Source organism: Lupinus angustifolius, unplaced genomic scaffold, assembly GCF_001865875.1.
Source record: "Lupinus angustifolius cultivar Tanjil unplaced genomic scaffold, LupAngTanjil_v1.0 Scaffold_451, whole genome shotgun sequence".
In the NCBI taxonomy this organism is placed as follows: Eukaryota; Viridiplantae; Streptophyta; class Magnoliopsida; order Fabales; family Fabaceae; genus Lupinus; species Lupinus angustifolius.
In genome coordinates, this window is record NW_017727843.1 from 185,813 (window position 1) to 198,148 (window position 12,336).

A 12,336-nucleotide genomic window follows, 5' to 3' on the forward strand; every position below is an offset into this window, starting at 1 on the left:
AACGTGGGAAAGTAGTTTAAGAAAGAGATGGTTCTTTCTTTTCCCAATTTTGTTGCTAGCTTATATTTTTCCATCCAATAAATGAAAGAGATTATCAAGAGAACAGGGGAAAAAGATTGGAAAAAGCAAGAACATTTTTTTTTGTATAACATATTAAGGGTTTCAAAACTAGTTTGTAGTTATAAAAGTAGGTGGTAGTAGATGTGTAAAAATGAGCAGGTTTGGTCGGACTGACTCACCAAAGCCCAAAAATTTATAGGATTTGAGTATTATATTAGCTACTTTGTATTGAATCTGGAGTTTTTAATCTGGTCCGATCAGACTATATGAAACCCGGGTTCGGGTCGAGTTTACCTCAAGTGAGTTAGGGCTACTGCTTTTCCTTCTTTTTTTAATCTTTTTCAGGACCTTTCGTATTGTAATAAGCATTAGGTGAAAATCATTTTACAAAACAATTTATAATAACAAATAGATAATGAATACTGTATTATTATGAACTTTGAATAAAAAATAGAGTAATGTCTATAACATAAATATTTATAAATTACAATAATGCTATATAGTTAAGCATTATATTATTTTTAATATTTTTTAGAATATCATTTTAAACACAATAACAAAATAATATATCAAATCAACTAGGAAGATATTAAATCATATAGATTTCACTTTTTCTTTCTTAATTGTATATTTAACTTACAACAAAAACATAATAATCTAAAGGTTTATATATTAAAATTAAGCTACAAATTATATTGTGTTATGGAGTGAGTGTAGTCCAATAAAAATGAGAGATTTAAAGAGTTATATTAAAAATCATATACATGGACTTGACATCACGTCTTAACTCAAACACAAAGCATTATATCTATAAGTTTGATTGCATTGGGCATAATAAATGTGTTAAAAAATTATATATTAGTATCAAATAATATATATTTTTTAAATAGATTAAATATGCTAAAATTTAAATAAATTTTTTAGTATTATGCGGGCCGGTCCGCCACAACCCGTAACCCACTTAGGACGAGTTTGGGCTACACTTTGATAGACATAAATTGTATCCAGACTTTTTAGCCCAAACCAGATGTGGGCTGACCCAAACTTGTTCGGGTAACCCATTTTGACACATTTACCTAGAAGGTTGTAGTTGTGAAGTTAGCTTGAATATTATAGTTGTGTAGGTAGTTTATTAAACTACAACTCTTCTGTAAAATTTGCTTTGTAAGTAGCAAAAAATGAAAAATAGCTAAATACATAAATAATTGAAAATCAAAATTTTCAATTTTATTTTAATATTTTTTTGATACTGTAAGGGTATCCCTTCACAGCTAAAGAACTAATCATTTTTCAGAATATGTAGATGATCCTCCCAGCAAGTGTTGCTACCAAGAATCGAACCATTGACCTAGTTTGAACTTGGGGATCTAGTGAGTTATTACATCAATAGCCCAACTTCTCATTGATATATTTTATTTATAATTGAATATGCAATTTTTTGTTTATTTGGAGATAATGTAAGACAAAAATAATAATATTTAAAGGCTATAACCTCCCTTCATTTTTTGTTTACTAAATGATTGTAGTAGTTTATTGAATGAGTCAAAATGTTACAAGTTATCTGAAAAGTTAAAAGCTCAAGTTGCTGAATAATATCTATGAATAAATTAGTGGTAATTTTTCATATTTTTGTGGAGCAACATTTGAACCACAGAAATAATTTATGTATTAATAATGTAAGAAATTTATTTTATAATGTATTATGTGTTAACTCATTAATTTTTCAACAAAATAATATATAAATGATTGATGATGTACTATTCGTTTAAAGAAATAACATTGGAAATATATAAATATTCAACTAATAAAAAGAAAACCTATATAATAGTGTATTAATAAAACTATAATAAATGTTTAGAAACAAAATCTAGCTAAGTTAGGTCAATACCGCAAGTAAAGAAGAAAAACATCTCCTAGTTATTTATCCTTAGTGACCAACAACAAAATTTGGGTGTAGCCTACATATCATCTCCCACTAGGAGGTTATTTGATAAAACTAAATTATAGTAATGAGCTTATGTCCGGAAACTTAAAGATGTGTGTATATAGTTTATTAGACTAGAGTTATCGGTAAAATTAGTTTTAAAACTAATTGAAATTTGAAAAATGATTAAAATGTAATAATAAGGGTTTTTAGTTAGAAGTAACTTATGCAATTTTCAAATATTTTGAAGGATAAATTGGTACATGAATTATGGAAAGCTCGTTTCATTTTTAACGTTATTTGAAGTAGTTTTCTAAAAAATAGTTTTAACACGGTATAACTCCTTTTTAAAAGTTACAAACTGCCTTCAATTTTCATTTACCGAATAACTCTAGTAGCTTATTGACTGGTTAAAAAATCTACAAACTACATGAAAAACTACAAGTTTACATTGCTGAACCATTACCTAATATAAAAAGATAAGAGATTGATATTAGGAAATATATGTTTTGTTCGACAAAAATAGCTTGTAGTTTTGAGTTTGTAACTTGTAAACATAAGCTTGTAACTTGTAGTAGTAAGCTTGTACCTTGAAGATGTGAATGTAGCTGGAAGCTTATAGCTATATGAGTAACATATTAAATTAGAGTTGATCGGTAAAAGTAACTTTGAAACTAGGTGAAATATAAAAATGATTAAAAATAATAGTATGATTTTTAGCAAAAGGTAACAAATAATTTTTAAATATTTGAAGTGTGAAATTGATTGAGGAATTACTTAAAACTTCTTTCGTTTTCCGAATACTACTTCAAGTACTTTTCTCAAAACTAGCTTTCAAACGCTATAAGTTCTTTTTTAAAAGCTACAATTTCTCTTGAATGTTTGTTTACTAATAAACTTTAATAACTTTTTGACTCATTCAAAAGTTATAAGTTGTTTTTTAAAAGCTACAAGCTCACGTGGCCAAACGAAATTTTAATCATGTGTCTAAAGTAGAGTTAGTAGGTTGATAATGAATCGAACCAACTCGACATTCGTCCGAAACTCGACTCATTATTTAGCTCGATAAATTTGGTTCATGAACCAAAAAAGTTGAACTTGAGTTAAAAATTTATCTCGTTAAATAAAGTACAATTGGACTCATTAGGTTCATGAGCTGACTCGATTATATATGTATATGTATTGTATATATATGTACATTTATGTATGTATATATGGATGTAGATATATGTGTATAGATTATTTGATTATATATATATATATATATATATATATATTAAATAAATAAACATCATTTGAGTTGACGAATCGAATCGAATAACTCACGAACTTCAGTCGAGCCTAATTCGAACTGAAAACATAATTCGTTTTCACACTCGAGTGGAATTTAGAGCCGAACAACTCTTTATTAAGCTGAATCTAGTTGAACTATTGTTCAACTTAGTTTGAATCATTTCTGATTCTAAAAGTAGGGTAAGGAGATCCTTCTATTTCCTTTCCCGTTTTCTCATTTATTATATAGAGAGATAAATTGTTAAGAAGATTCATAATCAAAGTAGAGTTTCTCTCAATGTTTTAATTTTATTCTCAATAATTTAATGTTTTATAATAAAATTTAACTAATTTGATACATATTAAAAAAAAATTTGTTAGATGATAAGTAATTGTTTTAACTCAATAAAAACATAAAAAGAATTACAATTACTATAAAGTAGTTTACTTTACATATATTTGAGAATAAAAAGTATAAATATTTGTCCTTATGATTACACATAAATCCTTTGAGTCATGAATTTTGAAAAAAGATTAATTGCTTAGCTAGATGAAACCTTAGTAATATAAAAATATATATAAATCTAGCTTAAACTCAAGATTTCATACCCAAATGATAATTAGAAATTTGTGTTAGAGTGAATGAAAACTGAAAGGACATCTCAGAGAGAGAAGGGATAGATTGAAATTATGGGTCACAGCTGACACGAAAAGAGGTAAGGCAAGTGGTTAGAGAGAGAGAAAGAGTGAGGAGTGAGAAGAAGGGGGGCATAGCATGGTGTTAAGAAAGAAAGTGGGATGCTTTCATCTAATCTTTGCTCAAACTTGCCTCGTCTATGCTGTATTGGGCAGTTGTTGAATACAAACATCTTTGAACATCTCTTTTTACTATAATTTTGCAACACCTACCTCTTTCTCCTTCTCTCTCTAACTCATTCGTCCTAGGTTCTATTTTTTCCTCTCTATTACTTCACCACTTGGTCCTATTACAAAAAATCTATTATTTTATATTATCAAACAAACAAGAGTTAAAAAAATTAGTACAATAAAACAACCTTAAAACACGCAAAGTTTAAATTTCTTCATACCCAACCTAATATAAATTAAACCGAACTAAAAAAAGTGTTCTTTTTTGTTGTTGCTGTTGTGAGAGTGGGAACTAGAAATAGAAATCTCTGAGTTACTAGTGTTATTTATTTGTTTATTTTAGTGAATGGTGTTGTACGAAGAAGGGCTATATCTGTATGTATAGCTAGCTAGCTGAGAAGCTAGAATCTCAATCTTTGTGCACAAGAATGTGGGATCTCAATGACTCACCCGATCAGAGAATAAAGCTGGGTGAGGAGGAATCAGAAGAAGGGTGTTATTCTATCAAGACTTCAATGGATTTTGATGATGATAATAACAATAATAACAATAAAGGAAAAGGAGTTGGATCTGTTTCCAATTCAAGTTCTTCTGAAGTTGTCATAGAAAACGGATCAGAAGAAGAACAAGAAGATGAGAAGATGATAAAGAAAAGCAGCAAGATATTTGGGTTCTCTGTGACCCATGAAGGTGATGATTCCATGGATAATGAGAATAATAACATGCCACAACCTGTTATAACGACTCGGCAGTTTTTTCCGGTAGATGAAACCGATGTCGCCGCCGCATCAGACGGTGGCGGAGGTAGCGGAATCTCTTCCTTCCCTCGTGCTCACTGGGTTGGTGTGAAGTTTTGTCAATCAGAACCAGTTGGTGCTGGAAAATCAGTTGAAGTTTCACAACCAATGAAGAAGAGTCGCCGAGGACCAAGGTCAAGAAGTTCACAATATAGAGGTGTCACCTTTTACAGAAGAACAGGTCGATGGGAATCTCATATATGGTTAGTAAAAAATGTTTCATTTCATTTTATTTTACTTTCATTTTTTCTTACTATCAAAGTTTGATAATTTTGGTTCTATTTGTGTCCTTGATATTTCAGGGATTGTGGAAAACAAGTGTATCTTGGTAAGTATTATGATAAGAATGATGATTGTGTATATATGTGGTTGTTATTTTCCCTTATCATGTGGCTAAACTTAAACATGTTTTTTTTTTTGCTTTGAACTTATTTTTTTTTTTGTTTTTGTTTTTTTGTCTTGAACATGATTTAGTAGTGAGACAAGTGTGTTTATGTGTGGGGAAATTTTGTTGTTGTTATGACTCATAAGACGGTGTTTTGTCTGGGTAAAATTTGTCTAGGTGGATTTGACACAGCACATGCAGCTGCTCGGTGAGCACTAATTGACCCCAAACTCTTCAAACAAATCAAATATAAAAACTTTCATTCTAAATTCTAATAATGCTCAAAGAAAAAAATATGCATTCATCTTTCTTTGCAGTGCATACGATAGAGCAGCTATTAAGTTCCGAGGAGTAGAGGCAGATATCAACTTCAACATTGAAGATTATGAAGAAGACTTGAAGCAGGTGAGTTTTAATTTATTCTTGTATCTTATCTAAAAGGCATTTAATTTATCTTATCTTGAACACCTTACTTCTTGAAGTTAATAATATTTTCTATCTTGAATTTCTATGATTTGATTGAATTTGATGATGTTAATATAGATGAGCAATCTTACTAAGGAAGAGTTTGTGCATGTACTTCGCCGACAAAGCACTGGATTTCCAAGAGGAAGCTCAAAATATAGAGGTGTAACATTGCACAAATGTGGAAGATGGGAAGCTAGAATGGGTCAATTTTTAGGGAAAAAGTGTGCATTATTATTATTATCTTCTACTCTTTATTTTCTATTGTTTTTTGGATTTTCTCCTTCATGTATGTTTTTCATGCAAATTTTGATCATTGTCATAACAACTGAAGTTAATTAATTTGATTCACTAGGTACGTTTATCTGGGTTTGTTTGACACTGAGGTTGAAGCAGCAAGGTATATATCTGCTTTTCTTTTGCTTACATTATCAATTTCTGATTTCATTTTCTCCCTTCCAATTACTACATTAATGTAAATGAAATCTATGCTAGGGTTTTAAATTTTGTTGCACGTTTTACAGGGCCTATGACAAAGCAGCAATAAAATGCAATGGCAAAGAGGCTGTCACCAATTTTGATCCAAGCATCTATGACAATGAACTTAACTCTGGTAAGTAATGGACTAAGATTAATGTACCTAGTTCTAAATCAACACTTAGTGTTTTATTATTCACATTCACATATAATAATCAAATGTATATTTATCATTATTGTGCATCAGAATCCGCAGGTACTACTATCACTGCTGATCACAATCTTGACTTAAGTTTGGGTAATTCAAGCTCCAAGCTTGGTAATCACATTCCAAATTCTTCAACTCATGATCAACACATTTCATCTGAGTCTAATTGGAGGAATGCGGGTAGCATTATCAAGCCTAAGGTTCTTATCATATAGTATAAACTTTTCTCATTATTTAATGATTCATAACTCTTGCTCAATTTACTAACATCACATTTTTTCCACTGCTTATTACATTTGATTCAGCTGGTGAATATATTACCAAAACCTTATAGTAACATAAGCAACATGGAAACACATAGTGGAGAAAGTGAAGCATTGCGGATGCTAAGTCAAACTCGCCTTATTTCTTCCTTACCTTCAAATGAAATACAAAGATATGGTCCCTACAGGCCTCATGGAGAATCTCAAATGCTTAACAATTTTGCACATCTTCACCCACCAAATTTTCATGTGGGTACCTCTTCAATTAATTTATTTATACCCATGCATTAAATAGATGAGTGATAAATCAAGAAACACCCCATCATTATTACTATCTATATCTGTAATATCAGTATGTGCAATATATTAGTTGTTGGGTTTATCCCAGTGTCAAGTCGCACATTGGATATGAGAAGAGGAGTGAAAACATTTATAAGTGAAAAGACTCATGAAACTAATATTTTAAGGTTTTCATTCAAAACATGGTGTCTCACTTGTGACTTCCACTCTTCCCATACCTTAAGTAACAATGGAACTCCCTTGTGAATGAAGGCTTCCTGATTGTAGCCGGTCTGGTCCAACATTAATATTCAATCATGGTCCATTACAATTAAATTTTTGACAATATATGTACATTTTTTACCGAATGCAGTTTCTCAGTAGCTGCAATGGAAGAGGCCATATTGGAAGTGATCTTTCATTATCAATGAGTGATCAACAACAACAACAGTGGCAACCAGGGCCTCCACATTATTTAGCAACTGCTGCAGCATCATCAGGATTCCCACCACAAATCATAAGACCCTCTTCTCAAGGTTGGCTGCAGAATAATGGGTTCCACAATCTCATGAGACCCTCTTCCTGATCCTTAAATATAGCACAAAAAATATATATTTTCTACCTTGCCATTTACATTCAAATAATCATATGACACCTTAGTAATCTCTCTTTTATTAGTAAGGAAACATGGATGCAGTGTTAGAAGACTTATATTGTTCATGTCCAAGTAACCCAGACCCCCCTTAGGAAAAAGCACATACAAGACCAAAACTTTACTATCAAGGTGAAAGAAGGGGTAACAAAAGAAAAAAAGAATCTAAATTTGGAAATCACTGATGGTTTTGGTTTTGGGTCAGTCAAAGTCACAAACAGACGAAATCTTTAACTAGATACTATATTTTCTGGCCTCTGACTAAAATTTTCTGATCTTATAAAAACTCTGATTTATTGCTTTTCTACATTATGTGGTATTTATGACAGCACCTATTCGTTTCTTATTTTGGGATATATTGCTATCATATATGCATGGTTGTCAATTTGTTCCTTTTTTAGTCTTGAAAACATAGCCAATGAAAGATGCCTGCTAGCTTTGGTTTCTTAGAATCATGATGGTGTAGGAGAAAGAAATTATTGTATAATTGGAAATTAATGGAATTAGTCACATTCAGATATTGTTATAATTTAACTTACAATGCATTATTAGCAGTGGTTAAAATTATCGATTATGGGCATGCAATAATTTCATGTAATACAGTGTCTTACTTTGCTTGACCAAAAAAACATAGACAAATGTGGTTAAGGAAAAAAGAGTAGTAAGAAAATAAAAGCAGAAAATTACTCTTAGGAGAAGGGTAAAAATCAGAGATACAAAATGGTTGATTTTCTGGTGTCTTGGAAATATCATCGGATGGTGATGAATAGTCACAATCAACGGTGTCCTTTGAATCAGTTCTCTCAGCCTAAAGCAGTCAGACAAAGCTATTATGACGAGAGGGACCTATCATTGTTCATCTAAAGATTTAAAAGGACACTGATGCATTGAGTGAGAGAGAGTAAAATGTACCAACCAAAATGGAATAATTCCGGAATCATATCGCTTGTTTCAAATCATGTCTCTTATATTAATAAAAAATGTCAAACTTTTTTAACATTGATTATTTTATTTGTTTTTGTTTTATTGTCATTTTTTGTTAAAAGATGATTCGAGACATTTGTTCTTAAATGTGAACAAAGGTTTTGGATTGAGTTAGGACAATGGAGAGGCAAATACAATCAAAGAAAAAAAGTATATAATATAATTTAGCACTTTTATCTTTAAAATATAATAAAATAATATTTTTAATCCTATTTATGAGTGTAAAAGTGATTCCTTACTTCTAATTGTTTCCCCTTTGGTTCTAACACTTTAACCATACCATTGTCAGTTTTAACTTTTTATGAAAAAAGTAAGTTGTAGTAGTAATAGTACAAAATAACGTTGTTAATTAAAAGCAGTTGATATTGTAATATGAGATATACTTTTGTTGAAGCATGAGGAGCAATTGGTTAATGCATTGGTGAGATGTATTGTTCCATGATTCTAGACTTGCGAGTTTGAGAGGGAACAGCTTCTGACTCGTTAATGAATAAGACACATTATTTGATGATAAAGTTTTGTTATCTCATTGGATTGGATGCAATATTTTTTAACATAAAAATAAGAGTGTCTAGCACCATATTTGTTTTTAATTTAATTTATGTACTAGTTAGGTAAATAATTTTAAAAATGCATACATGATTTCGTCATCTGGAGCGTCATCATTGATATTTAAAGAACGAGTGGGGTTATTTTATAATAGAAACAAAGTTACACGTTGAATTGTTTTATTTTTATATACCTACGAATCAACTAGAAGCATGGGTCTTATTGGTCGATACGCTTGTAGAAAAAGAAAAAAGGTAACGCATCAATGTATTTTTTATATTCAGATGTATCTTAGTTTTATGATGAATTATTTTATTTGTTGATAATAAGTTCTTTTTTATATGTTTATTTTTTATTCACATAGATTTTCTTTTACCACAAGAGCACGAAAGAAGAGTTATGCAGTCTCGTGTTAGAGTTGTTTTCTAAAGTTTTAACTAATGCCTTTGTCCTTGTGATTGAAATTGTTTACCAAAATGGGGCGAAAATTAAAATAAAAAACGATAACTTGATATACTAGCGTTACTCAACAAGATTTTGAGATCAAATATGAAAAGTTCATCATTGTATTTAACAATATTGAATTGTTGTAGCTTACCTACCAAAAGAACAATTTTATTTTGCAATGTAATTATTTTAAGAATTAATATTTGGGTTTAATACATACTGATTAAGAGTTTTTGCAAATCAACATATGATATACCATTCAAGTGTACATGTTTTAATAATTATTAAATCTTAAATAAAAGTAATATACATAAATAATGTGGGTAAATCGTGGATTGTATCAAATTTTTTACACCAACAATATATATATATATTAAACTCTTAATTTTTTTATTTAAATTTCTATTAAAGAAGAATTGTATTATTGGGAAAAGGATAAGATAAGTGTAAACTTAAAAATATAATTAGATTAGATAATTAAAGAATCGAGTTAGAATGTGAGGGGAAATAAGATTTTGTAATTTTTTAAATTATTTTCCTTAAAATCAAATAAAAATTTGGACCTTTAAAAAATATTAGAGACGATCTGAACTCAACTCGATAAAGAGAACTACTAAGCAAGGATAGGTTACTAGGAATAGGAATGGTGGTCCAAAGAGTTGATGGCACGGGCCTTGATTGATTCTACGTAAAGGAAAGAAGAAAACAAAGGTAGTAATATATAGTAAGTTACAGAATAGAGTAGAAAGTGAGACTCTGCAATTTATTTCTCATTAGGGTAAAGGCATCCCTACCTTAGATCCCTTTTTCTTTTGAATGATTGCATCGTATCTAAGCCACACTGCAAACAATTCAGAGTACTCATCTTCTCTATCTTTCCCTCTTTAAGTAATTTAATTTCTTTATTCGTTTTACATTAGAAAGTTAATGGTTTCATACCGATGTATGTGATTTTTATTTGAATATGGCTAAAATAGAATTTATTCATCTACATCCCAAAAATTATGTACTAAAATCTGTTTATTTTTACGTTTGTTGAATTCTTTTTTGACCCATGTCAAGTTCACAACATCGTTTTCCTTTATTTTTTAAAAGAAAAATTGTATACAATTATTCTAAATTTTACTATTTTACAAGTAGTCACTATAAATATTTTTTTCTAATTAATTTTTGAATTATAAATATATTATTAAATTACTAATACGTCAATAAAGAAATACTATAATAATTTTTTTTACTACAATAGTTTAGATTAGTCAACTTTAATATCTAGAGAAAATAACACATCAAAATAAAAAATTAATTGTTAATAAGATAATAAGTGAAATTCATAGTTACAAGTATTTAATGCAATAATATTTATATATAGAAAATAAAAATAATGATCTATCAATTGAGGTTAAAAAAATTATTGAGTTATATTCTTATTAATTTTACATTGTCTTTATAAATATACTAATTTTAGTTAAAATTTAAGAGATAATTATGAAGAAAAAATAGTATGAAATGATTACTTATAAATGATATAAAATTTATGATGTTTTTATAGACTTTTCCTTCTTTTTTTTTAGATTATCACGTGAAGAATTTAGTTTGAACCTAATCAATTTTCAATGCAGTGAAAGCATACATGACAAGAATCAACTTCTAACATCATATTTATGAAACTGACTACCTATCGACTATGAAGGATCTTTCTGGTTCCTTCATTTAATGACGAAATATAACCTTTTATGGTCAGCCTTGTAAGGTGATTGCTTGAGATGCTAACCAAACAATATGCTATAAAGAAGAAGCATAAAACATAGTAGCATGACACTTATGCAAAGAATAAGAAAATCTTGGTTGAAAAAGTTTTCATCTAAAAAAATTGGAAATCCAAAGAGTAATGTAATCTAGTAACTTGTAAGTGTGTTTCCATATATGGCATTACTTGAACGGTTAGAAAATTATGGGGGTCCTCATTTTCATTTTCAAAAGCCTATAGTCTATTTTGATAGGTAGTTAGGTTTAAACCCACGGTACAAGTGTTGAACAGTATAACGCATACTTGATCTTTGTTACATACATGCAGGCAATATTATATATATTTTTTTGGAAAATGATGAAAATATGTCATTGCCTGGAGCACCTAAACAAGGTCATAAATATGTTAAAAAATACATGTGTAATATTATTTACGAATGCTTTTCACACTGAACTTAAGTTTAAATATAAACTCTTTGTTATAATAATTGACAAGTTGTATGTCTCCTAGTTTGTATTTAATGTTTTAATATATAATATTATAATTATATTATAATAATAATAATACACGTGTCCACTTAAGGAAATGGTAATGGTGAGTGCACCAGGGCTTGGGGTAATCATTGGTCCTATTATGCACATTGTGCTCTCAGTTGTTGGATCCCTTTTATCATTCACCTAGACAAATTACCCCTTTGGCTTCCGTTTCTAGGATGCGTCTGCCCTATCTCTCATAAGCATTTGAATAAAAATAGAGTAAAAATATATCCAACTAGAAAATAACTTATAAGTGTTTCTACCTATAAAATTGATGTGTTACTTATAGACTAATTCTTAACAAATAACCTATGATTTCGATATATGTGTTACCCTATATATACAGGAGGATCAGTAAGTTACATCCATGGGACAATATATTACTGTTTTCATAAAAATAACAACTTTGTCATTTATATATCAA

General features: G+C 29.5%; 1 protein-coding gene across 2 annotated transcripts; it reads left to right on the forward strand.

The window, feature by feature from the left end:
- Positions 1-3,876: 3,876 nt before the first annotated feature.
- Positions 3,877-8,017, forward strand: LOC109341384 (floral homeotic protein APETALA 2-like). 2 transcript variants are annotated; one of them, XM_019579285.1, is made up of 10 exons: positions 3,877-5,123; positions 5,223-5,248; positions 5,483-5,513; positions 5,623-5,710; positions 5,849-5,994; positions 6,126-6,170; positions 6,295-6,383; positions 6,504-6,655; positions 6,761-6,967; positions 7,371-8,017. In XM_019579285.1, the coding sequence occupies exons 1-10, from the start codon at positions 4,552-4,554 to the stop codon at positions 7,581-7,583; spliced, it is 1,569 nt and encodes a 522-aa protein (XP_019434830.1). In that variant the 5' UTR covers positions 3,877-4,551; the 3' UTR covers positions 7,584-8,017. The 2 variants fall into 2 exon arrangements, with proteins under 2 accessions (XP_019434830.1, XP_019434829.1); XM_019579284.1 differs by having other exon boundaries at positions 3,878-5,123; positions 6,495-6,655.
- Positions 8,018-12,336: the final 4,319 nt, after the last annotated feature.

Excerpts from the sequence above, each read along its gene's own strand:
- LOC109341384 (XM_019579284.1), top strand. The coding sequence starts at position 4,552 with ATGTGGGATCTCAATGACTCACCCGATCAGAGAATAAAGCTGGGTGAG. Across the intron at positions 5,514-5,622 it reads ACAGCACATGCAGCTGCTCG|TGCATACGATAGAGCAGCTA; the intron begins GTGAGCACTAAT and ends CTTTCTTTGCAG. Across the intron at positions 6,171-6,294 it reads ACTGAGGTTGAAGCAGCAAG|GGCCTATGACAAAGCAGCAA; the intron begins GTATATATCTGC and ends CACGTTTTACAG.